This window comes from Rhizophagus irregularis, chromosome 17 (genome assembly GCF_026210795.1).
Source record: "Rhizophagus irregularis chromosome 17, complete sequence".
Classification (NCBI taxonomy): Eukaryota; Fungi; Glomeromycota; class Glomeromycetes; order Glomerales; family Glomeraceae; genus Rhizophagus; species Rhizophagus irregularis.
Genome location: NC_089445.1, coordinates 594,424 through 621,012, shown reverse-complemented (window position 1 = coordinate 621,012; position 26,589 = coordinate 594,424). Strand labels below are relative to the sequence as shown.

At 31.0% G+C, this 26,589-nt stretch overlaps 7 protein-coding genes across 7 annotated transcripts; 2 read left to right on the top strand and 5 right to left on the bottom strand.

The window, feature by feature from the left end:
• Window positions 1-373: 373 nt before the first annotated feature.
• OCT59_008861 (uncharacterized protein) lies at window positions 374-1,460 on the top strand (the record flags this gene model as incomplete). The annotated part of the gene is made up of 4 exons (XM_066133163.1): window positions 374-425; window positions 493-760; window positions 843-906; window positions 1,008-1,460. 4 exons carry the CDS (start codon window positions 374-376, stop codon window positions 1,458-1,460), a joined length of 837 nt encoding a protein of 278 aa, XP_065999635.1.
• Window positions 1,461-2,202: 742 nt separating this feature from the next.
• OCT59_008860 (uncharacterized protein) lies at window positions 2,203-4,255 on the bottom strand (the record flags this gene model as incomplete). The annotated part of the gene is made up of 4 exons (XM_025312512.2): window positions 2,203-2,796; window positions 2,880-3,055; window positions 3,132-3,280; window positions 3,342-4,255. The coding sequence occupies 4 exons, from the start codon at window positions 4,253-4,255 to the stop codon at window positions 2,491-2,493; spliced, it is 1,545 nt and encodes a 514-aa protein (XP_025189405.1). The 3' UTR covers window positions 2,203-2,490.
• A 504-nt stretch (window positions 4,256-4,759) lies between these two features.
• OCT59_008859 (ubiquitin-conjugating enzyme E2 E3) lies at window positions 4,760-6,358 on the bottom strand. Its single transcript, XM_025312511.2, has 6 exons — window positions 5,932-6,358; window positions 5,719-5,769; window positions 5,458-5,590; window positions 5,209-5,356; window positions 5,045-5,129; window positions 4,760-4,953 (listed from the first exon to the last, which is right to left on the bottom strand). The coding sequence occupies exons 1-6, from the start codon at window positions 6,069-6,071 to the stop codon at window positions 4,941-4,943; spliced, it is 570 nt and encodes a 189-aa protein (XP_025189404.1). The 5' UTR covers window positions 6,072-6,358; the 3' UTR covers window positions 4,760-4,940.
• An 807-nt stretch (window positions 6,359-7,165) lies between these two features.
• On the bottom strand, window positions 7,166-7,998 carry OCT59_008858 (uncharacterized protein; the record flags this gene model as incomplete). Its single annotated transcript, XM_025312510.2, has 5 exons — window positions 7,166-7,368; window positions 7,432-7,521; window positions 7,593-7,713; window positions 7,822-7,885; window positions 7,952-7,998. 5 exons carry the CDS (start codon window positions 7,996-7,998, stop codon window positions 7,166-7,168), a joined length of 525 nt encoding a protein of 174 aa, XP_025189403.1.
• A 40-nt stretch (window positions 7,999-8,038) lies between these two features.
• Window positions 8,039-8,665, bottom strand: OCT59_008857 (uncharacterized protein). Its single transcript, XM_066133162.1, has one exon. It carries the CDS (start codon window positions 8,623-8,625, stop codon window positions 8,185-8,187), a length of 441 nt encoding a protein of 146 aa, XP_065999634.1. The 5' UTR covers window positions 8,626-8,665; the 3' UTR covers window positions 8,039-8,184.
• Window positions 8,666-8,871: 206 nt separating this feature from the next.
• Window positions 8,872-10,618, top strand: OCT59_008856 (uncharacterized protein; the record flags this gene model as incomplete). Its single annotated transcript, XM_025308945.2, has 8 exons — window positions 8,872-9,000; window positions 9,069-9,121; window positions 9,206-9,357; window positions 9,444-9,545; window positions 9,627-9,673; window positions 9,747-9,842; window positions 9,963-10,059; window positions 10,173-10,618. The coding sequence occupies 8 exons, from the start codon at window positions 8,872-8,874 to the stop codon at window positions 10,616-10,618; spliced, it is 1,122 nt and encodes a 373-aa protein (XP_025189401.2).
• A 1,500-nt stretch (window positions 10,619-12,118) lies between these two features.
• Window positions 12,119-14,213, bottom strand: OCT59_008855 (uncharacterized protein; the record flags this gene model as incomplete). Its single annotated transcript, XM_025312508.2, has 3 exons — window positions 12,119-13,053; window positions 13,155-13,638; window positions 13,720-14,213. 3 exons carry the CDS (start codon window positions 14,211-14,213, stop codon window positions 12,265-12,267), a joined length of 1,767 nt encoding a protein of 588 aa, XP_025189400.1. The 3' UTR covers window positions 12,119-12,264.
• Window positions 14,214-26,589: the final 12,376 nt, after the last annotated feature.

Genomic DNA, 26,589 nt, shown 5'->3' with positions numbered 1-26,589 from the left:
CACAACCCTACGCTATCACATCCCCCATATCGGCGGAATGTTTTAGTGGTAGTATTTGTATGGTCACATTGCATAACCTGAAACCATCATGGGTCAAATTTCAACACGATACGTTGTTTTTTTTACTCACTATTCATTCACTACATGGTATCCTAAGCCAGTACATTTATTATCAAGTTTCCCAACTTATGATGTAGTAGTAGTTTTCGCAGGTGCAACTTACATTTGATATACCTGTGCCGAAACTTATTATAAATGCCGAAACTGCTGAAACTCTGCCAAAACTATAATAAATCTATAGTAAAATTTTGATGAAACTAATCGTAGGATTTTGAAGAAGTTTAAATAAGCAACCTTAGTAAAGGCATTAAATATGAGCTTCAAACTGGCTAAAAACATTAATGATGTTATACCTAATATTGATGGTACGTATCACGCTATATTATCATTCTTCTCAGTAAACCCAATACTTATAATTTAGATATTGTCTAGTCTCCAAAGTCAAAAACTTTCCAGAAGTCTATTATCTCAACGAAATTGACAGAGCTTTTCTGAGAAAGCCAGATTTCAGTATTAGAAAGCTTCAGAAGCGGAAGAAAAATCCAATTAAAGATAAACGTGTTTTATCATTTATTAGTAAACTGTATCGTGCTGTAGAATATTCAGATTTGAAGATAGGAATGAGAGAAACTACCACAGACTCATTAATGGATGATTTACTTCGCATTGTTGATTTAAATGACTGGCCTCTTGTAATTAGGTTAGCTTTTATAGGAAAACTTTGATTATAATTGCTATTATGTATTTCTGTGATTTTACTAAATAGTTTTCTCTCAATCTAGGAATCACACATCATTCAACATATATATCAAGAATAATGCTTATGTGACAATACCTAAATTCATGGTAATGAACGAAGATAAAAACATTGCTCTTATTGCTATAGAAGTCTGATATCATTAATTGTCTAAATTTTTATTTTCGCCAACTAATAATACTTTTTTTAGCAGGGCATACACCTGCAAAATGTCAGACCACACTCTAACTTTGGGGAAGTGCAGATTGCTGCAAAAATTCTCGCTTGTGCTTATCAGAATATACGTTTTTTAGATTATGATGTTCATATTCAAAAGGGTCAAGAGGATCAATATATAAATCAGACGATATTTGCAATTCGTGTAATATCTACATATGTCACGTTTTATAAAGCTGAGATCCCTTCAAAATATTTGGAAGAACTTGATGAAGGCTTACTGCAAGAACAGAAGATTGAGATTCTAAGATGGCCAAATAGGAATGGTGCAAAGACCAGTTATAATCTCGCTCAACCAAATGGAAGACAAAATGTTTTGATATCATTAGTCAAAATTCGGGAATGGAATTTAAGGAATTTAAGGAATAAGTGGAGGAAGAGAAGGAGGAAGAGGAGGAACTCAAAACAAAAAAGCTCAGAAAAATAAAAATATAATTATTTTAATTCCAATGAAATGTTCTATTAACATTTTATTTTCCATTTTATTTTCCATTTCATTACTTTCAAAAATAATGCTAATATTGTCATTATTAAATTGGACCATCTAATTCGATTTGACTGTGTATGAAATTTTCATATGCAGACATACGCAGTCATTACAATTAACTCCAGTGACACCCGAAAAAATTCCACAATAGTAAATTTATTCATCACATGTGTCACGTCCCTCTGTGTTTAAGTATCTGAGGGACAGTTTTTTTCGATTCGTCAAAATCCTATTTGTCACTCCCTTAGTCGTCACTGTTTATTCACGTGTTACTGCATAGTGCCGGCCCTGTGCGGAATTTTTTGGGCAGATTTTCGGGTGTCATAGGGGCAGTTCAGCATAGTACTGCGGATGACTGCATAACGTTCCGGGCAGATATTACCATGTGTATGACTGCGTATGAAAATTTCATGCGCAGTCGAAAAATGAATTAGGTGTCCGCGAATAGCTTCAAGATCATTAAGTTACTTTAAAATTGTGAGCCATAGGAAACCGCTGCAACAAAATTTTCGTATTTGGAAGGAATCTGCGCAAACCACAAGTAATCTCACAACGTAATACTTGAGTAATAATACTGGAAGTCCGGAATGAACTCTAGGAACAAAATTTTCCTTATGAATATCATCTTTATCAAGATTATAGTCGATATATTGATATAACCAACGCTCTTCTTTAGTATTAGGACCTTTATAAAACAATTTCCATTCATTTTATGAATATTGAATATTATTGTTCTTTTTATAAATATGATCACGGAGAAAGAATCTTGAAAGTCACGTTTAAAGGGGCTTACATATCCGTGTTATTAATAAAGTGCAATGGAATAAAAAAAATTCGTGTTTGATTAGATTGCCAATTTGACCAGTCCGTCCAATGCTCATCTGTTCGTTTTGCTGCAGTTTGATTGCCATTTTTATTCACGTGTGATATATTTATCAAATTAATTATCAATTTATTTACCATCATAACATTATTCATTATCAACCAAAATTCCAAAAGTAAATCCCTTTCTTTCTTCCTGGCCATCCCTTCTTTTTAATTGTTCCCACAATGAAGATCGCTTTTTATTCTTCTCTCTTTTCTCATCTTCATTATTATCCAATTCCAACTTTTCTAAAATCCCTGGATAAAATTTCTTAAATTTTACACAAAAATCATTATAAATGTCCTTACTATTAGGCCACACTAAATTAGAAAATCCGGATATCTGATGTGGTTTATCACGAAGAAATAAGAGTACATTCTTAAGATTCCATGTTCCAACAAAATTTTGTGTCTATTTAAATAAAAATAAAAAAACAAATGCATTAACATAAATCCATTACATGTAATCACAAATCGTATAATTAAAACTCATACTATAGCAATAGAATCCTCTAGATTAATAACCATATGCCACCATCCATTCGGTACAAAAATAATTTCTCCTTCTTTACATATTCCTTCTAATGGACGCGGTTTTGATTTTTGAGTTTCTTTATAAAAATTTAAGTGCCATTCCATTATCGACACTGGTGATGTTACTTCGGCCTCATCTAATTTTTATAATTCATAAATCATAATTATGCGATAAATAATAATTTTAATAAAACTACATTTATAATAAAATACCGGCGCTAGTAAAAACTCCTGGAGGTAATATGTCAGGTGGGTACATTATCCATTTCTTAGAACCTGTTATAACAGCGTTCCAAGCAGAGGTGGAATTTGGATCTTTATGAAACGTAGATCCTGAATGTGCTGGCCCAATAATTAACCATCTTTTAAAACAATTAAATTAGCATTAATGAAATAAGAAAATCTGTTTGGTTTTTTTCTTACCTATAATCAGGCCTATTCTCTCCAAGAACACTAAAAAAATCTTCTTCAAAATATTCAGGTACACTAAAATCATCATCAATCCCATCACACTTTTTACAAAATTCTTTGTCAAATAGATATAAAGGACTTTCATCCATTGTATTTTTATAATAACTAGCATAATTGTTTAATTTAATATCAATAGCTTCAGCACGAAATAAAACATTTCCATATTTTTCTACAAGATATTCCATATTCCATTTTTTTGACGCAGGCCACTTAGTTACAACATCTGTTATAATAACAGGCTTATTAGGTATAGCATACTCTCTAATAAAGTCGCTTAACTCTAAATTTGACCGTCGATCTATGTTCTCAACTCCCAAGTACGCTTCCATTCCCGTAGAGCTACATAGAAAAGGTTGAAATAAAGTATCACTATAAAAATTAGATAATTTTATTGTAGATTTCTTATAATTTGAAACTGGCTCTAAATAATATTCCTTGCAAGATCTCTTTAAAAAAGTTAATTTCCAAGTTCCTTGCCAATACCAATCTCCATTATATTTTTTTATAATAAGTTGTTTCCATAAATCGTCAAATGTTGAAAAACAATATAATACCTTGCTTGTTAATCCTAAGGATAATAGATCTCTAGCATCAAAGATTCCTAAGATCTCTAAGATTAAATCATCTGTTAAAATTGCTAAATTTCCTAAACTAGATCCTCTACAATCTCCTTTAAAATTGTTGTTACTTTGATCTAAGTAATAATTTCCCCAAGGTTTGATGCCAAGTGGATGTTGCATCATAAGAACGTTACTCTTTTTCTTTTGCCGAACATGATCGTAATTTTTTGTTGAGTCGAACTCATCATCGAGATCGATTTTTCGTTTATTGGGTATACGATCTTGTTGGGACAAAAGTGCACACATCTCAAAAATTGAAAAAAAATTATTTAACTGATTGAAACAATGCAAAAACTGGCAATGTAAATCGAAGATCTGGAAAATTTTCATGTAGTGTAACATGTACATGATCTTAGATCATCGATTATCGTTTATTTAAATTTTTAAAAAGGTTTCTTTTACTATCACTTACGGCAAAGTTTTAATTATTAAAAAAACCAGTAAGAAAAAGGAAAGAAAGAAAGAAAGAGAAGAGAAGGAAAAACGAACCATAAAACCAGAATAAACCTCAAATGGGTATTATTACAAATAAGAAATATACTAAAAGCACATAATTGTAAACATCTCTTAATTCCTTATGCAAGCGATAGTTCTATAAAAGTTCATATTTTCAACACTTGTGGTTCGATGTGTTAGGCATTTATGGTACTCTAAACAACAAATGTTAAATATAATAAGATAGAACAAACAAATAAAAAGAAGAAATAATAAGTATGATCATCAAAAAAAGTAAATTCAAGAAAAAAAATTGACAGTAAATTATTACTCTTTGTTATAAGTGCACAATATTTATTTATTATTTAAAGAGAAAATTAAGAATAAATTTTTTTTTTTGATTTCGGTTCAGGATACATCTAACAATACATTTATTTATCAATTAAGTCTAGATTTAAAATAAAAAACACCAACCTTGACGCGAAATCTACACCAATCAAGATGCATAACTGTATAATTGGAATAGGAACGAGCAAAGTGTTAACATGAAGCCGTACAAATTTAATATTGGACATAAATGAAACATGTATATTTAATTACCGTTTAGTCCATTCTCTAGCAATTTTATCATGTTCCTCACGGTCATTCAAATATTGATGTGCGATGCTTCCAACTAACGGATCATCTATTGACGAGAAATAGGTTGATAAGTATTAATTAAATGATGATATAAAGGCACGTGTAAAACAGTAATCATAACTCACGTGGATTGGCATCAGTTAATAGTGAGCATATCGATAACAAGACTTTGGAAATTGTCAAGGCGGGAGACCAATTGTCTTTAAGAATGTCGAGGCAAATTTGACCTGAGGAATTGATGTTACAGTGATAGATGCGTGTGCGATACACCACCTTGACATAGCAAACACGGTGAGTTAATTAAAATTATAATTAAAAAGAAAAATGATAAAATTTGCTATTTATATCATATTGAAAACAGTGGGGTTTAATACCTTTGGAGGTTTGAATGGGTAATCTTGCGGAAAAGTGATATCTAAAAAGAAAATACCACCAGCATAAGGCGAACCAGTAGGACCCATCATGGTGGACGCCCATTCATATAAGTTGTCACCTTTAGGACCAGCACTAACGTAATGAGAATAAAAAAGTATGAAAGTCGTTAGTAATTAAATACGAAATCCAGAAATTTACTTGACCTAATGCAAATCTACATAAATAGTAAAAACTAATCGAATGTAATTAGTATTACGAACCTGCAGTTGCAAGGAGGATCAAGACTGATCTCGGCAAGTTCTTTCTGGATCCTAATAATAACGGGGAAAAAAATATATAAAAACGCATTGTCAGAATTTTAATATTGATATATATATTTGTATTAAATTTCGTTAAATCTAATTATAAAAATTTAAAAAGATCGCAAGAGAGTCGTGTTCGATTTTTGGTACAAAGGAAAAAGTTTATTTCACCTCTTTGCACTACTACTAGTAGCATTAGTCTTAGATAAGACACTTTTATTGCTAGAAGTAGATGAGCTTGCTGAAGCAGAGGTTGAAGAGGTAGTAATAGTAGAACGAGAGCTTGCACCGCGTCTAGTAGAGGTACTCATTTTGAAAAGTATATTTGGTATATGAAAGTATACAGTAATTTATGAATTGAGAAGAGAGGATGGATTTTTTAGGTTATGTTTCGCTAGGAGGTAAAGCTGGAGATTTGCTTGTGGTAAATGTGCTTGTTGTTAAGTCCCTATTTGAATCAAGTGAGCACTTCAGAACTAGTTACTAGTAAACAAGAATGGGAAGGTGACCACATCCCTTTTTTATACACAGCCCGCATATCTGCCATTCATCATTAAGCTATAATTGTATCTATTGATAACTCGAAAGTATAAAGCTTATGACAGTTTTCTTTCAATGCATCATCTAAGGAGAAATCAGTAGCACGAATCGGTAAAACGTGTGATTTGTGATACCACGTTCCTAATATTCGAAGAGTCGTTACAATTTATATTTTATTTTGAGATGTAAAGTATCATATTTTATAAAGTTAATGTTATTTCATTTTCACATTTACTCATTTTATATCACGTTATTCTGGCCTTCCGAAGGACTACGAAAACTCAAAAAATGGCCCGATAGATATATTAACTAGCCACCAGGATTTATGGGAGACAAACACGTGTAAGAAAGATTTATATGTAATAAATCAAAGCGAATTTCTAATCTTTAATAATAGTTGCTCACTTGCTCTTAATAATATATGTATACCATTTCCTCGTATATAAATTTGTGAACCATTCGTTTTATTCGCGTAAATTATTCTTAATCCGGGCTAAGTGGCGATATTGGTTAATATCTATGAATTCTATGCAATATAGCAAAAAAAAAAAGAAATTTACGCGAATTCAGGTATTTGCACATAATATAAAAATACTTTAATCGGATCCAATAAATTAGTTCTCGGCCCAATTTTCAATAGATTGTAAAATAACTAAACAGTGCAGTAACTTTGTTTTGTAATCACAAATTCACCAAAAATTTTATATTTTCTAAAAGATATCTCGATGTCTTATTGCCATTTAAAGTGATTAGATGCGAGTAAAATCAAAATTACGTAATATAACATTACTTATTTTATTCAATCTTATTAACGAATTTAAATTAATAATAAAAAACCTATTTTGTAAATCATGCATGCGTTTTTTTAATCCTGATATCCCTTTTGTTTCTCATAAACCTCTCTAACCGAATCCAAGAACATTTGACTGTCAATCAAAGAATGTAATTGGTGTTCGTCAGATACTTCAATCATTTCAACTAACTGCGGAGTCCCTTTCGTAGCTAATAATCTACTACCTTCTATTTCAACTATTTTATCCTTTGTTCCATGGATCAATGTAATTGCAACTATATAAAGAGGAATGAGAAATTATATTGTGAAGGAACGAATAAAAAATTCTCCAATTTTACCTCCTTCTGGTAACCATAATTTTGATGGGTCATAGCTTTGATAACGAACGAACGCTTGCGCAAGTAAAATTGTTGGTCCTTTCCATGTTCCTAATATACCAAACCAAGAAAATCATTAATATAAGAGAAAAATTAATTCTAAAAAATATTTAAGTAAAAACCTTTTTGAAGCATTGTAACAGCAATCGCACCACCATAAGAACTTCCAACTATAACATCAGGTTGAATTTCTTTAACAAATTTCTCTTGCAGTCTGAGATCTGCATCAAAATCTTGTGTTGGCTGTATGTCATGCATTCAGCAATCATATAATATTGATGAGAGATCAAAGATATAATTTAATTCTCACCGTACGAAATTCCATTTTTATAATAAAAATAAACATTTTACCATATCAGCGGCATAAACATTAAAATGTTGCTTTAAAAATTGACATTTTCCTGTTTGAGAAGAACTATAACAATGGTCGAATCTATTAGGTTCCAATCATAAAAGCAAATAACTTGGGTAACATTATTACCTTTCACGACCATGAATGTAAAGAACTTTGAGAGCTTTATCCGACATAATTAAAATCAAATTTTGGATGGTTGCACGAACTGGACATTTATAGATTCAATGTGGCTTGTACGTAATAATGTAATAATGACAATTTATTTATTGAACATAAACACGTGACTAACTTTAGAAAGCGCGCCTATAATCAAAAACTACATATTCAAAATAATCTAAATATAACATGTATTGTATTATCTACAATGCGGTTGGTTCATATCTTTTATCATTAGTCTTCCTTTTTTTACTCTTTTTGAATTTAGAAGTATTCCCTTTCTCCTGATTGCTCTCCTCTTCTTCAATAATAGCAGCACGTTCAACCTTCTCTTTTTCTATACTCTCAGTCTCATGGATTTCTTTAATGATTAATCCTCCTTCACTATTAACATGAGGTGGCGTTGCGACTTCTGCAAGATCATCATCAGCAGTACGTTTTTTACGATCATTTTGAGATTCGTCTTCAGTAGTATAATCTGAGGCATTGCCTTCTGATGATTTAGATAAAATTTCATAGTCAGCAATAACATCCTGTTTCTTTTTATCCAAAACAAAATTATCGGGTAATTCTTCTATAATTATGTTGGGAGTAATTGTTTCTTCAGTTGGTAGTGATACCGGAATAGCAGGAGATTTGGACATTATTTTTTGACAAATTTCTTAACTTTTTTTTTTGAGCAAAATTCCTAATAAATGATAAACAAAATCAGATTTAAGGTAACGTAACACCGATTATAGACATGCTGCGGTTCTTGAGTAAAGTCGCACAGCTTTAATTAGATCTTGATCGTGATGCCACTTTGATAACAACTTCTTTTGAGGTAGGCTAAGAAAAGCGTTAAGTGTTGTGAGTGAAGAAGGGATAATTTATAGTTTAATGACAGTACCATGATAGAACTTCCAAATCAATATGATACTTCACGTCTTCAATCGACAAATAACTTTTCCGTCACTTCAACGAGTGAATCGGTGGTATTATTGGAAGGCCATACTACAGAATTCAAGCCACTTAAATACGTATGTTTTAAAAAATTTTTATCTCGTTTTGAATGGATTAATCAATTGATCGATTTTATTTGTGTTAGGTAATGTTAGCCGGAGGGCTTGGTGGTTCAACTGCCGATTTCTTGATGCATAGGTAATTTATTAGAAAACATTCATATTTTTTTTATTCGCGTAGAAATTTGTAAACATCTATTCAATTCCGATCTTTATTTAATAGTATCGATACAGTAAAAACTCGACTACAAGGTCAAAAACTAGCCAAACCTCCAAAATACCAAAATATGTTGCACGCTTATATCACAATAGTTAAACAAGAAGGTATAGCGCATGGATTATATGGTGGTATTGCTCCTGCAATGTTAGGATCAAGTAATTTACATATTTTAAAAATCTTAAATTTTCTTGCGTGCAATATTATAAAAATTAAAGGTTATTGACAATGTAAATTTTTTTAGTACCAGCCACTACAATATATTTTGGAACATATGAGTTTGTGAAACGTAAGATGATTGGACTTAAAATTGGAATTCCAGATACAGTTGTGCATTTAACTGCTGGTGAGAAAACAGCCGTTCATTTCTTTAATTTTTATAATTCTTTTTATTATATTTACATTTTTAAAATTATTATTTTATCAGGATCTATCGGCGATATCATGGCATCTATTGTATATGTGCCTTCTGAGGTTTGTCCTGTAACTTACAGTATTCATTTTCATGTCATATGATTAATAAATAAATGTATCATTATTAATTTAGGTATTAAAAACAAGATTGCAACTACAGGGACGATATAATAATCCACATGTTGTTAGTGGATATAATTATAAAAACACCTGGCACGCTGCGCAGATGGTTCGTTTGCGCCTTGGTGGTTCGTTTGCCATGGGCTACTTTATTTGATTTTACGTTATAACTTATTTTATTTTATGATCAAGTATTTGTCATTAATTCTATTTCCTTTTTTTCTTTTAGATATATAAATTGGAAGGGTTTGGTGCATTTTATCACGGATTTAAAGCAACTTTGTTAAGAGATGTACCATTCTCAGCATTACAATTTGCATTTTATGGTAGTTTTTTTTAAAAAAATATTTCTATAAAAAGTTTGTTTATTTATCATTTTTGTTTTGCCTTTTTATTTAGTAGATCACTAACGTTTATAATTTTTTATAAATTTACGTAGAGAGATTTAAATTATGGGCAATGTTGTATAAAAATAGTAATAATTTAAGTTTAGAATGGGAGATCACCACAGGAGCTTTTGCAGGCGGATTAGCGGGAGCATTAACAACACCATTGGATGTAATGAAAACATTATTACAAACACAGAAAAGACCAACGACAAAAGCAGCAAAACAACCTTCGCCTGCACCTTCAAATGCTTCAAAATTAACTCATCATTATTATTCAGGAATATGGGAAGGCTTGTTATGGAATTATAAAAATCAAGGAATTGGAGGACTATTCAGGGGGATTGGACCGCGTGTAGCATGGACTTCTATGCAAAGTGGATTAATGTTTGTTATTTATGAACAAGTTCTTGAATTACTAGAAAATGTTGAAAAAAAGAATATTAAGATACATCAGGACAATAACAAAACTTTTGAAACAATTAGAGATATTAAATAGAGTATAGCGAGTACTGTTGTGATGATAAGATCATATACCTTATTATAGAAGTATATAGCGTTAAAAAAAAAAGAAAAAAAAATTTGTATATACTCTGAATCAAAAACATATATCTTGTATTGTATATGAACAATATACAGTACAAAAAGTAAAAAAAAAAAAATTATTATTTAATAGCAATAATGCCATATATTATTAATCACTATGAAGCACACTACTTAGGAAGTATGGTACCTGGAGTACAATGTATTATATAAAATTTCAGGGGGTACTATTCTTGCAACAATGCGAACAATAGCGATATCTATGTATAGTACCCTGAATATGTGTAGATCAAGAAGGGAGAGGGATACTGGACCCCGGATATTATAATTAGTCATAATGTTTCTAACTTTGTAGGTAAATTTTTTTTTTAATATACTTTTTTTTTAAAAAAAAAATAATAATATATTTTATATCTATATATTTTATGTATAATAATAATATAAAAAAATGTATAAAATTATTCTTATTTCAAAATCTAATCAATGAATTTTAATATCAAAAAGGTTTCTTCTCTTTTAAAAAAAAAGTACATTTAATTTTTTTTTTGTTATTAATAAAATATGTTACTTTTCAATTAATAATTTAAAGACAGAAAAATAAATTCACTCCTGCCTCGCCTCACGGGGATGAGAAATTAATGGTTTTTTTTTTCACAATATCGGTAATATTGTACATCTACATCTTGTTTACCTTGTAATTAAAAAAATGACCGAGCAATCATCTACTTTAATGATTATCTTTAGTATTATAAAGAGGAACAATGGATTTGAAAGTTGATTGATTGATAATTTAGGTTTTTTTTTTTAAAAAAAAAAGAGAGATATGATGACATATGACATATGATACATTTTCATCTAATTCAAATTTGATTCATTAATTCTTATCTTTAAAAAAAAAAAAAACTGATTAAAAAATGTATTTCTTTTTAATGTTAGCTTTTAAAAGGCAAGCAATTTTTTTTTTGCGCCCTAAATTTTATTACTAAAATATAATGTAAATTTATTCCCGAATTTGCCGAAAGGAAAATTCGGACCGGAAAAAGGTATATATTCGAAAAAAGTATAATATATTGCGAGAGCTGGTAGGTCTTTTTTTTTTTTTTTGTCAGGAAAAAATCTTTCTTTTTTTAACAAAAATCAAAAATTTTATCCTCTAAAAAAAACTAATTTAAAAAAAAATGAAAACAATTTAACACGAAAAAAAAAAATTAAATAAACAAATAAATTAAATAAAAGATGTATATAATATATGATACAAAAGAAAAAAAAAGTTACAAATTAAAATGAGGGAAAGAAAAAAAAATTCTACAGTCATCACCAAATTACGTGAATTGAAAAAATTAATCATTAAAATAAAGCACGTACGAAATGGTGTGGTAGTAAATATTTAGTTATTTAGAGAAATATATATATATATATAAAAAAAAAAAAAAAAAAATTTAATACCAAGCAAATTATAAATAAATAATCAAAGTCCCATTTATTTGCTCTTCAAATATGTACCATTCTATTTTTCATGAAAAAGAAATAGCCAAATTTTCAATTTGCATTTTACATTACATATTATTTTAATATTTCATTAAAAAAATCATTTTTTTTTCGTTAACGCGTTAGTTCTTCCGAAAATATTTTTTCTGCCACCACATATTTTTCCTCACTTTTTGTTAACCTTCTTACACAAGCCATTGTACTTGGCAAAGTTAGGAATAGCCAAGCGCTCACGGGGAGCCAAGCATAGTCCATATAATATCTCCATGTTCTAGTTTCGCTGGAACTCTTCTTGAGTAAATCAAGATCTATTGTCTTATGTAAACCTTCATATAATACAGCACACATTAATAAAGGCATAGGTAGAAATATACTAACTGTTTGTATAAGATAAAACATATAAGCATAAAATTCTGATGTGACAATTGGATTCTGAAAACTTGGATAATAATATAATATAGGTGAATAAGCGGATATAAGTAATTGTGTAAAAGGAACGGCCGCAAACATGATCCATCCTGAAGTCGCAGGAATCATGTGGGCTTCTAAGACGTGAAATACAACGGTAAGTTTATCAACAAATGAACATGACATAAGACACGTTGTCATCGGAGATCCCAAAAGTGATTTTGAATCTGAATGGTGATCGTGGTTCCCGAAAGCGAATTTCAGCGAATAAGCAACATCAGCAACCCCATTATAATGACGTTTTGCTTGAACCCAACGCGCATAAATGTTTGACATATAACCAGTTGTTTGAACATTCGTAAGATTTATAGGAACATATATAGGAATTGTCCTTGCAACCCCTCCGGTTTTGAAAAAACATTTGAGCCACATGTGTAAATCTTCACCGATTGCATCTCCATTGGTATCCCAGAATCCAACTTGCTCAGCGAGAACCTTTATCATTATTAATTAAAAAAAAAATTAATATCATTTCTAAATAAAATAAAAAAATAAACAAAAAATTTTAATAAAAAATTAATTTTTTTTTTTTTTACCATGCTTAAACTATATGTTGAACAAGGAAATGCTAATCCTTTACGATTACTCAAATTTTGCATGACCATAATAGACCACATGATGTCCGTTACACGTACAGCGGCAGGTACATTAAGAGCATTTCTCGAGAAAAAGATTGGAGGTGAACAAATTGTCGCGAAAGGATCATCAGATTCAGAGAAAGCCTTTTCCACATGACGAATATAAAGTTCTGGAATGGCAGAATCAGAATCCGTGATTGTAAAAATGACGCGTCTTTTATCGATCCTTTTACGAGCCAATTCGTCACAAGCAGTTCTAGCTGCATATGCTACATTGCTTCCTTTGCCTCGACTTTCACCAGGTAAATCTTTTGGATGAACTGTAATTATAAAATCAAAAAAAGAACCATCAAAATTTCTTTTAAGATTATCAGCTTTTGTTTTATGATCAACTTCTGATGCTTCCATAGCCAATATAATGACATAATTTGTGGTTGCATTCCTTTTTTAAAAAAAAAACATATGTAAGTAATTTCAAATGCAAAATGAAGTTATTTAAATGAAATAAAAAATATATATAAACCTATGGTTTTCTAATCTCTTAATAGTATCTCTTAATAAAGGTTCAGGTTCATCATAATTTGGAATAACAAAAGCATGAATGTAATAAGCATCATTCAACCTTTCTGCTTTCTCCATTTCACTAGCTCTGATATCGCTATCGAGATCATCACTCGTAGATACGGATGAATAACCATTTTTTCTCGTTGGAGTTATCCTTCCATTACTTGTAGCAGTACTTTTAACTATCTCTTTAGAATAATTATGCCGCGCTGGCGATTGTTCTTGAGACGCGTTCCAATTTCGAATTGTTCTCTTAATATTTCGCACAGTATGGCAAAATTTAAAAAAATGATTTACAGATATGAACAAATACGATACATAGTATATTAACAAGAACCAAATATATGCACGAGGAAAGATTAAAGGTCCCAAAAAGAGGATTAATATAGCACTTAATGCTGTAGTTGGAGCTACTAACTCGAAAACATGGTGTAGTAAATGTCGTATTCCCATATCTTAATAATTTTTTTTTTTTTTGTATTTATTATTAGCTGACCGAAAGAAATATATATATATATATATATACTTTATATATATTTTGCTGATACGTTGAAGAGATAAATTAATCAGTTTTGTGTGGTTTAGAGAATCTTTTTTATGATTCTCGATAACGTCAGAGCAAGAATGAGATCATTCAGGAGATTTTTATCATAAAAAAAGGAATATCGATTAAAGAAGTGAAACAATTATATTATAATAATATCATAAATTATATAGAAGGAGTAGTTCAACAACAAAAACCGGTATTACGTGAAGCGAAAAAGTTCTCATATAAGTCTATTGAAACAAAATATATAAACAAAAAATTTAATTTATATTACGCAAAGAAAAAAAAAAAAAAGGAAAATGATAAGAAGAAAACACGAGAATAATTATTACTCACAAATTTGTTCCCTTATTTATTTAATTTTATAACGTTAAAAAAGCGTGAAAGTTGAAGTTGAAAGAACAAAGAACTTTTTGTAAATAAAACTAATTTTGGGCGGTGACGGTCCCAAAAGGTCAACTATCAAGAGAAAGGAAAGGGAAACCGGAAAGAGAAAAAAATATAGTGGAGAAAAAAATATGGGGGGTATTATTAAGTTTTGTACACCAAAAGATTTTGATATCGAAAAAAAAGAGTAACACGAGTTCAAAAAAAAATGGTATGTTACACAATTCAAAAGAAAGCCATGCTTAGGTGTTCGGTTCCTTTTTTAAATATTGTATAATGCAACACTTTTTAGCCACAAAATCAATTTTACCTGTTTATGGAACCAGGTTGTTAAGCAGAAAACAATATTTTTATAATAATAACAATGAGGTATAATATTAAGTTACTGATTGATTAAATGTATTTACCGAAAATTATAAGACTAAAAAATTGTAATACATTAATCCGATTGATTCCGGGGAGTGAAAAAGGTGATGAATAACACGGATAACAAAAAAATATTATCCGGTATAAAAATTTCACGTAATATTTCAAGTTTATTCTTCTATTTATGTTTTGCCTAAAGCTTTGCCTTTGTTTGGCTTTGCTTATAAATTGGTCAACTATTCCAATATATGCCAAGATGGCCGTGTAGGATTACCCGTTTGGTTTTATTAAAAATATTTATAATAATTTTATGATAGTAAAAAAGATGCAGTGAGATGATGCATTGATAATTAAAATATATTATTAAAACTATTTTAAAAATGAATAATGAAATGAATAAACGATTTAATAATGAATTTTTTTTTTACTTTTTATTTTTCTTTGGGATTAGTTTCAAAAAATCTTTGAATTTTTAATTTAAAAAAGAAGAAAGGCTTTTTTTTGTTTGTATTTAAAAATCATCACATGATAAAATGTTAAGTGAAAATCTAATACAAACAAACACACCTTGTGATAATTATATAATAACTTGCTTAAAATTGGTATAGTTAGTAAAATTTGTGATTGTAAGAATTTTCTCGTGTAACAAATATATATTATTGAGTTCATGATGATGTCAACAATTTTTAATAGTCTTATCTTTGAACTTCCAATGAAAATAAGTTATTTTCAACACGCTGGATGACAATCACATGTACTGGTTAAAAAAAAAAAGAGCTTCTTTTCGAAATTCTGAAATATTTGATATTCAAAAATATTTGAAATAATATCTTTTTTTTTTTTTTTTTACTTGGGAAAATCTTTTACTTTTTTTTTTTAATAATCGCCAAGAAATTTTTTTATTTTATATACATAAGCTGCTAGATTAATCATCTTTTGTTCGTTCATAATTCGGTCAAATTATTGAACCGTTAAATTTAAGATTCAACCCCAAAATTGGAAATAAAGTGATTGATAAACAATGAGATGAAATTTTAGGATTATTATTTAAGCGAATGTAACTTTTTATATAGTAATTACGAGAAAATGTATACTTAATTTATTTTTAGTAAGTTTGTAATATGATTATATAATATTGAAAAATGGCAACAAAATGGTTGTGATTTAATATAGAATAATTTTTCTTTTAGGAGATGCACATCATTATGATTCATCTTAACCATTAAAGAATGACTCGAATGACTGGATTGACTCATCATCATTATAATGACAATTTGACATTCCCCACTCCCTGCTTATTATCCATTTTAGGTTTTGCCCTTGTTACTATCCTTATTAGTATTAATATAAAATACGAGAAATTAAAACCTGTTTATTTAAATCTTGAATTCAATATATGATATATACGTATATAAATGACAAATATGGTTAAATGTATTAAATGTATAATAATTAATAAATTGAAGTATTTATCATCTGGAAATCATGATTGATTAACAATTATTCTAACCTAACTTTGCGATTATATATTAGTTCTATTATTATTCATTTTAATAATAATTTGAGATTAATTAATTTAAATTAATTAATTTGTAGAAAATCAAAAGAATATTCGAATATGCTGAAAATGGTACTCTCCGAAAATTATATAATTTTACATATTATTCATATGGTCCGATCTACGAAATTTAATAAATCAAAATTTTGAAATTTTTTCTTTTTTTTTCTTTTTTTTCTTTCCTTTTTTTTTTTTTTTGATTAGTAAACGTTACAATTGATCTGATCAAGCATGGTTTAACAAAACTAAATCTAGCCATATAATAAAATTTACCTTTTTTTTTTGTGATCTTCATATTGGAATATTAAAATGAATTTTTCTAATATCAAGATTGACGTAATTCCCACTTTTGATAACTCCGAAATTTTTTTTTCTAAATTCTGCAATATTACATCTTTCAATCTTTCATGTAACAGTATAATAAAAAAAAGGTATTCTTTTATTATAAAAATTGATTTTATAAATTAAACCCAAATTTTGGGTTATCCAAAATTATTAACCTAATTTAATTTAAATTACAAATCAAATTCGGTTTATTTAATTATATCTAATTTGATTTGATTGGATTTAAAAAAAAATAACTAATAAAATTATTTAATTTCTTAATAAGTATTATAAGATCTCAAAAGAAAGATAACTACTAAAAGTTTTAGTATTAATTAAGCAAAAGTTTTATTATAATTACTAAATATTATTATTTATATTTAACTTTAAAAATAATATAAAAATAAATAAATTAATTTTTTGATTAATTCAATCTTTTATTTTCCATAAACTGCAATGAAATATAAAGTACTAAACTGGTAGAAATTTGCTCAACCTTTCCATGTAAAATTAAATAAAATATAAACATAATATTTTGTTAAAAAAAATATTTCAAAAATTTCTTTGCATCCATACAAATAAAATTTCATTTACTATAGGTATTTATATTTAGAAAAAAAAAATGCTAGAATTCTATATAATTGTTTTGCTATTTTTAGTAATTTGATTAGAAATATTAGAATTCAACATATTGTTATAAACTCTTTTAAATGTCCCTTAAAAGAACTATAAACTATCATCTTTAAAAACTCAGTTTAAACTTCTTCATCAAAATATATATTTTTATTAAAATACAGCTTATCTATAATAAAGATTTTTACAAATTTATTAGTTATTTTATTAATTAACTAATTTTAAAAAAAAATCAAAATATTTTTTTTTTGTTTTTAATTTATTTATCTATATATACTGTATAGTAAGATCTTTAAAATTTTTTATATATAAATTTTACCTTATAATTCTGATAATCTTTATTAGAAATTATAATAAAAAAAAAATATTATAACAAGGAATCTTGTATAATAAATAAAGCCCTTTTCTATTTAATAATATTTTACTTATTAAATTTAAACTCTATTTGATTAATTATATAAATAGTATTTAAATATTATTTATGAATTTAAATAGAAGAATTGATCTTAAAAAAAATAAATATTGAATCAATAAATAAGATTCTCAACTATTTTTCTAAAAATATATCTAAAAAAGATATTTATGTTATATATAGTCAACTTTTTATAAATGCATCTCCCTTTAGGATCAGGTATAAGAATACATTTAAAAAAGGTGTATATTTATAAAATACATATAAATCTAAATCTATATGATATTAATCTAAAATTAAGATAATACAAAAAATTTTAAAAGTAAACTATATAAAATTTTTTTATAAGGAGCATGCCAGAAATTATGTAATTTAGTAGGTGAGTGGAGGTCAGATACTGCAATTAGGTGTTACAATGTACTTTTATAATAATAATATATCTTTTATAGTAAATAATATATAATTTATTTATTAAAAAGTTTAATGTTCTGCACGAATCAAATTTCTCCTCTGAAATTCGATTCGATTCAGACTCAATTCAGACTCAATTCGACTTCTAAAAATTATTATCTCATAATCCAAATGACCATCCAATTCGATGATTTTTTTAAATCAATAGGTCTTTGTCTGCTCGATCAAAATAAAAAAATATCATTGAAATCGGACTGCTAGATCAAAAGATATTCACAAAATACATTTTTATTATTCGGGAGCAATCAGTGTTACATTGTGTCACAAATCGATTCATGCGGAACACTAAAGAAGTTATTTTTGCAATTATTTTACCATCTAAAAGTCCAATTTCAATAAATTTTTTTTTTGTTTTATAAAGTATAAAGAAGGATTACAAAATAAAAAAAAAGTTTATGCAAATTGAATTATTGAATAGTAAAATAATTGTATTATAACATATATATAAAATAGTAATTAATAAAGTTTTTTTTGCAATTAACTTATTATTTAACAATTCAATTTCAATAAAATTTTTTTTTTGGTTTATAAAGCATAAAGAGATCTACAAAACAAAAAAAAGTTGGATTATTGGATAATAAAATAATTGTCACTGGTAAAAAAATGATTTATCCTACACATATCTTACACATATTGGGTACTCAAAATATAGAAAATCATACATAAATAATACACATATCATACACATATTGGGTACTAATATATATATCATACATATATCAGGTACCTGATAGGTATCACTAGTCAAAAACCAGGCAAACGTGGCATAGTAGCCTTTATCTTTATTAAATTTATTCGAACTTTACAATTTACAAAAAAAATAAAAAGAAAATATAAAAATAAAACTAACTAAAAACAAAGCTATATAGTCTCCTAAGAAAAAATAAAGTAAAAAAAATTAATCTAAAAAAAAGAAAAATCGCATTACACTAAATTTCCCCAGATCTTCCCCCGATATATTCCAACCAAAGTAGAAGCAACTATGCTAACAAAATAACGAATAGCGCGCCCACTATAAAAATCGACATCCATCCTGCAAAAGCTGTTATTAAGTAGCACCGTTAGACGACCCATAAAACCCGAAAAATGATTAAACGAGGCAAAAACCGTATTTCATCGAGCTTCTTCAACCAATCGGTTCCGAGTCACGTAAATCGTGTAGGGTCGGAGGTGGTAAAGATGAGTAAGGTATATACGATGACAATGGCAAATTAGAAGGCTTCGGAGTAGTTTTCAACTTATAAGTAATATTCATCGCGTTTTCCCATCTACTTTTCTCATAAGAACGCGGATTCCAAATTCGTTTTCTGAATTTTTGAACAAAATTATTATGAATAGCAGCGATAACCTTAATCGCAGAGATTCTTGGAATAGACAAATCGACTAAGATGTCAATAAAAAGTGTAGGTAAACAACCACGGACGAGGGCGTAAGAGGACCAATTTGTGAAGAAAAGGGTCCAGCATGAAAGGGAAGTGAGTTTAGCAATAAAGGGAGTAGGATCAATATCAGCCAATTTTCCAGCTTCTTGAATTTTAGAAATCAAATGATTTTGATAAGATTGGAGAATTTGTTGCATAGGTAGACGACGTTTTTTGCACATAAAAAGGTGCATTAGATCTTCCATGCGATCGATACAAGAACGGCAAGTTAATTCGTCCATGTATAAGTCTGGTCGAGTCTGCTTAAGCTTTTCCAATGTAGGTAAGTCGTCCAAGAAAAGTTTGAATTTAAAGGATAAGTGTCTTGAAGCATGCTCAAGAGTAAAAGATGCATCATGAGAAGGCATGAAATTCAAGGTAAACCAAGTAAGTTCCCAGTCGACAATATATTCTATATTAAATAATAATAAAGAAATAAAGTGAAATTGCGTTAAATTTAACAAATCACGCATTAACTGCGTTTGATAATACTGTTTAAGAAGGTGTCGTGGATTAGATTCACAAACGGCGTCATTGTCGTAAGTCAAGACGAAATCATGGGCAGAGGCAAGGTCCATTCCAGAAATCAAAATGCTGGATGATGCGGTATGGGCAGTATTGGCCAGGGAGTCAGCAAAATCGTTCAAATAATTGCCAGAATGAGCTTTAACTTTAACAGGAAGAACTGTCAAATTCTTGGTAAGGATAGTTCGTTCAATAATGGCCCAAAGCTCAAAATTTGTTGTTTTGTAGTAAAGACGGCTATTTGAGTAGACATAGGAAGAGCAACTTCGAAGGCCATCAATGGCAGTTTGCGAGTCAGTATAAATAGTAACTTCTGAGTCTCGAGGAGAAATGGTTAAAACTGCGTAAATAGCGGCAGCTTCAGCACGAGAAGAAGAAGGATTATCTCGAATGATGCCATGTGCATAAGTAGCAATGGAATTAGGAAAACCAGCATCAGGTACGATTTGCATCCAAGACCAGCCCATAGAAACATTAGGAGTGCCTAGATTAATAAGAGACCCATCAGTGAAAAAGATATAACGTGAGTCTGAAGACACAACCAACGGCGAATTTGCAAAAACAGCAGCAGCTGAGGATTCAATAGTGATAAGAGGAGCGGAAACTTCAACAATATCATCAGGAGGAGAGTCAAAATCAAAATCCAATCGACTGTAATAAAGACGGACACCATCTTCGATATCAGCCCAGGTAAAAGGAGAGGATACTGCAGAAGTATTACGTCTAATGCGCTCATTGATGGTGGGCAGAATAAGCGAATGTTGTAGAGAAACCGTAGGCGTACAAAGGGTTAAATCAGCATTCCGTTTTTTGGAAGGAGGCAAAGGAGTATGAGCAGCACAACCAGGGCAAGGAGAGAGTCTAATGAGATCGCCGAGGCGAGGTCGCAATCAGGAGAGACCCAGTGAACAATAGAACAAGTACCACGACTTGCTTGAACTAAAAGTTGTTTGCCAAAGATGGGAGAACCGTAGTCGTCTAACGTGACAATCCAATTTTTCATAGTGGTAGGAGAGGACAGGCAAGGAGTCAATTCATAAAATGAAGAGTCAATCGTAGGCGTAGTAATGAACTGGCTCAGCAAACGATTGTTGGTGTCAGGAATGGTAGTAGCTTGCTGGATATCTTTATACCAATAAGGGATACAGCCAGGGCCACGTCGTCCAACCAAATTGTCATAGTAGGCTTTCCAAGAAATTAAATGAGTCCCTTGGGGAGTAACAAGCTGAGATAAATAAAACAAATGCCGTTTTCGCAAAATAGGGAAATAGGCTTTAAACGCTTTAGGTGTCAGTGCATTCAAATAAGGGAACGCGTCCATCCATCAAAGTCAGGTTCGGAAGCTTCGAAAGTTGAGTATGAAGCAAACGAAAAGGAGTAGAGGATAAGAGAGCAATAGTGCATGCGATATAATCTTTCTTAAAAGAAAAAAGAGAAGACCATATAGACCAATCCTTAATTAAAAGGGGAGAAATAGGAATTAAAAAATTATATTGAATCAAACTCAATCTATAAATAAAAAGAGATTGAATAAAAGAAAAGGAAGAATTAGCCATTAAAAATAAATTAGTAATATGACATTGTCGTTGATGAGCAAATAAATTTATCAAGCCCAAGGCTTGAGATAAAAATAAAATGGGATTTGGTAAAGAGCGAGAAAAATTTGCTTTGTGCTTTACAACAGATCGTATACTTCTCGTTATTAGGTGGCAGTCAGATTCAGACAAGGTAGTAACTTGCATCCGGTATTCAAGTTTCGGTATAAGGACAGCATTGTGTAAATAAACAACTTGTTTGGATGAGAGCTTTGCAGGGCGGATGGTTGCAGCGAAGGAGCAGCATTCACGTTTGAGTTGTTTCTTGACAAAATCCCGGGAGCTTTTAATGTTAAACCAAACACCTAAAAAACGAAAAGAAGTTGTCATAGAAATTGGGGTAATGGTAATGGAAGGAACATTATTTAATGAGGATAGATCTAAATTAAAAGTAATAGGAGATAAAGTGGAATTCGAAGTCAAAGGCAACGAATTAGTAATTAACACATATTTGTTATGATTGGCAGAAGTGTTATTAATTTGATAGAATTCTTCTGTAATGGATAACATAAATTCCATGCCAGTCTTCGACAAGGAAATAAGAGTAGAGTCATCCATAAATACTAAATTATTAATCATCAAATCGGAAGAAGGATTGGGAGAATCAATTAAGGATGGTGTAGAAAGAACATAAGGGTCCATCATTTCATGCTTCAAGACAGTAAGAAGGGATCAATATAAATAACCCATAAGAGAGGAGAAATAACTTCGCCTTGGTCAATACCAATGCGAACCCTATAAGCAGGCGTGGATCCATGAGCAGTGAAAACGCTATTAATGCGTTTTGTGAAAAGGGAAAGAATAAACTTAATAGCAGAAGCTGGAAGACGTATTCGTTCTAAAGCGAAACGTAACATTGTCAAATCAACCGAATCAAAAAGCTTTAGAAATGTCTTGAGAGAGAATCCAAAGTGGGTTTTTGTTTGACATCAGCATCATGGATAATAGATTCTAGAGTAATAATAGGGTCGCGGCAAGAACCACCAGGAAGACCAGCGAAGTTACCACCTTTAAGAACATCATGTGTAGCCATAATAGTAGAAAGGCGATTATAAAAGAGTTTGACAAGAGATTTTCTAATCACTTCAAGTAAAGTAATAAAACGAGTATTTTTCAATTGACATTTCCATTCGTGAGGTTTGGGAATGGGAAAAACCATTGCCTGTCGCCATAAGTCAGGAATATCAGCTTTGGAAAGGCAAGCTTGAATTAAAATAAGGAGTAGAGCCGAGGAACAAGATCCAAGGTGTTTGAGCATTTCATAAGTGATCATGGAAGGACCTGAGGCTTTACCGTTAGGAGTAGAAGAAACGGTGGTTAACCATTCGTCAAGGGTAGGGGGATTCATCAAAGAATCATAGATGGAGGAGGGCACATCATCCATAGGTTGGTAAACAGAAGACCATTTATCAGGTAATGTATCTACAGATACAGGAGGAGTGGATTTTATAGGTACAAAGTTTTGGAAATGGTTAACAACAGCATCGTCTATATCCTTGGGAGCAGTTAATAACTGAGGGTGAGTAGGATGATCAACAAAGACACGATCCAAAGTGATACGGCGGCGGGTGCGAGAAAGCGCTGAATCAATGAAAGAGGAAAGGTCAGTTTCAAAATTATTGTTCCTATCGTCCAAATGAGCACGAATGGAGGAGTCTTGGAATTCTTTTTCTTGAAGTAAATGAAATCCCCGTAAGGATTTTGAAATATTGGATAAATCATCAAGAAGTGACTTGAAATCATCTTGACGACATGATGAAAGAGAAGAGGGCAAAGTAGGAACGAAAGTAAATACTTTCTTATATAATTGCAAAATGTTTTGAAGTCTGATTAAATGAATAGACCACTTATGTTCATGAGCGGCAGAATAAGTTAAAGGATATTTGCGCAATAAACGTATTGAATGCATAAGGCGATTTAAAAACCGATAATGTTGGGTTAAAATTTCCAGATCTTTAGGAACCTTAGGAGTATAATTATTGCCAACAGTGGAAGAAGGTAGTGTAGCGTTAGCAGCTTTAAGAATTCGTGATTGGAGATATTCGCACATTTGATTGATATGCCAGGAGGAAAAGGTTGAAGGTGAGACGTCACATAAAGCATCAGCTTTATCAGCAAATTCCGTCCATTGAATTTCAGTTACAGAATCAAATTTGAAGACGCGACGGGTTCGGCGCTTAAGTTGTCGAGCGCGAGCCAATTTGGTAGAGGCAAAAGTAAAGACATATCATAGTATGTTATGACGGGGTTATGATCAGATGTGCAAACATCTTGAGCATTAAAAATGCAAGCAGTAAGAGCAAATCCTTTGAGAAGAGGGCAGGACCATACATAATCAACTCGAGTAATGTGGTCATTGCGATGAAAGGTACCTAAGGAGTCGGAAAGATTAATAGGAGTATAGTCTTCATATCCGTGAGAAAGGAGATGAAAAAATAATCGGTGAATATGTTTTGAAGCAACTTGAGGTTGATTGAAGTAAATAGGGTAATATTTGTCTAAATGCATATTAAAATCGCCACAAACAGCATGGTAAAAGCCAGCATGTTTAGTAAGGGTAAGTTGTTGAATGAGCAAATCAATAGTATCAGTGCGCAGAACGCTTTCAGCAGGGGGAGGGATATAAATAACAAATATACGCAATTTAATATTGCCTTTGAAATATAAATCAACAGAAAGTAACCGTGAAGAATGGGATTTAAAATCTTGAACATGTGAAGCAAGGGAATTTTCTATGAAAAGAGAAACACCACCAGAAGAGAGAATTTGTTTAGAAGTATCCAAATTAGAAGAGAACACAGTATAATTAGAAATACGTTTGGATAAAAACTTCATTTGTTTAGGGTGAAGATGGGTATCCACGATACCACCAAAGGAAATATGTTTTAAGGAAAAGAAAGTAGAAATTTCTTCTAATTTGGTCTGACCATACATTTTAAGGCCATTAACATTAAAGGAAGAAATATTAAATGAATTGGGGATAGGGGAAGTGTTACTGGAAGAGGAAAATAACGATTCATGCGAAAAAATTTCAGTAACATTGTCAGGGTTGGGAGGGTTTCGTACAAAGGTGTCATAATTAAAATTATTGTCCGACATTAAAACACAATGATATAAACAGTCGGGAAGTTAAAATTTGAAGGAAGAAATTAATTGGAAGAAGCTGAATCAGCTTGTTCCAGGGGAGCACCACCAAGGGAGCCAATGAATTGCTTGATATGACCAGTAAGTTGGTCCAATTTACTTTCAATAGCGACACGACTATTTTTGAGATCATTAATTTCTTCTTGCGTGGAGGAGATGGGAGTAAAAGGAGGAGCATTTGGAGAAAGGTGAGAAGAAGGAGGTGATGTGTCAGGAACAATAGTGAATGTAGGCAAAGGTCGCGTTAAAATACTTTTGGGAGGCAGCGAAGATTTAGCGGAAGACAGAATATTAAGAGGAACATGAGTTACAGGGGCATCTTCTTGCATGAGGTCCGGTTCAGGTTCATTGGGTATAGGGAGTGGATCAAGGCCAAGGTGTGATTCAATACGAGTCATCCGTTGGTCGGCAAGTTCAAGAGCGGAGATTCGTTTGTGAAAGTTAGCAACTTCGCATTGTAATTCTCGTAAAAGGTTTAGAATGTTGTTAGCATCATCAGGAGATAATGCAGAGTTAGGAGTTTGTCGGGGTAAGGGACGTGCTGTAGAACGAGAGGAGGAAGAAAAGGAGACAGATCGTTCTTTACTATTATGGCGGGCACGTTGAGAAGTATTGGGAGGGGGTTTGTTATGATTACTATTATCATTATTAGTGCGGTCGTAGGGAGCGTTATTGGTTCGTCCAGAATTGGGAGCAGATCGATCTTTAGATTTGGAGCGAGATCGAGAGCGAGAACGTGCGTTGGCAATATTAGAATTGGAGCGAGGTTGATTAACATTGAATCGTTCTTTGAGTTTTGCAACGGGGTCGCGAGTGCGGCTTCTACCTCTGGTTTGTTTGAGTGGGACGAAAATTAGGAGCGCAACCTAGTTTGCCACATCTGTGACAAAGTTTATTAGTATTATCGGGGGAGGACCAGAAAAGCACTTTGCCTTGGAAGCTAACAGTCTGTTCCATAGCAGCATCCATGGTTTCTTGGGAGTTGAAGGTGACATAAGCCCATCTTTTGGGTTTGTAGGAATTTAAAGAAAGAGGAACATTGACAGCTTTTGCACCAAGTTCGCGTGTAAGAGGAGCCAAGTTGATATCCTTAACATTGGGAGGAAGTTGAGTGAGGGTGGCAACGTATTGACGGCGCGCAGCCTTTTGATCCACAGTATAGAAACATGGAGTAATTCGGAGACAGGTGGAGAAACAGTAAACAGCCCATTGGTCGGTAAAACGAGCAATTGAATCGGCGTGATCATACACAATACGGGCTTGCTGGACTTTAGCATTAGGCCTGGAGAAAAGGCGACAAGAGGTAATATTACCAAATTTTTTGAAATAGGCCATGAGGTTGTCTTTTTTAATGAAGAAAGGGATATCGGTAACTTGGATAGCCCGGAGATCTTCATTGGATCGGAGTTGGCGAGGGTCATGTGCATGAAAGATTAAGTCAGGGAA

What these genes read in the sequence shown, in the direction of transcription:
- OCT59_008857 (XM_066133162.1), bottom strand. Translation starts at nt 8,625, where the DNA reads ATGTCCAAATCTCCTGCTATTCCGGTATCACTACCAACTGAAGAAACA.
- OCT59_008859 (XM_025312511.2), bottom strand. Translation starts at nt 6,071, where the DNA reads ATGAGTACCTCTACTAGACGCGGTGCAAGCTCTCGTTCTACTATTACT. An exon ending in ACTAGTAGTAGTGCAAAGAG is followed by an intron (nt 5,770 to 5,931) that starts GTGAAATAAACT and finishes CGTTATTATTAG; the next exon opens with GATCCAGAAAGAACTTGCCG. An exon ending in ATTAACTGATGCCAATCCAC is followed by an intron (nt 5,130 to 5,208) that starts GTGAGTTATGAT and finishes TCTCGTCAATAG; the next exon opens with ATGATCCGTTAGTTGGAAGC.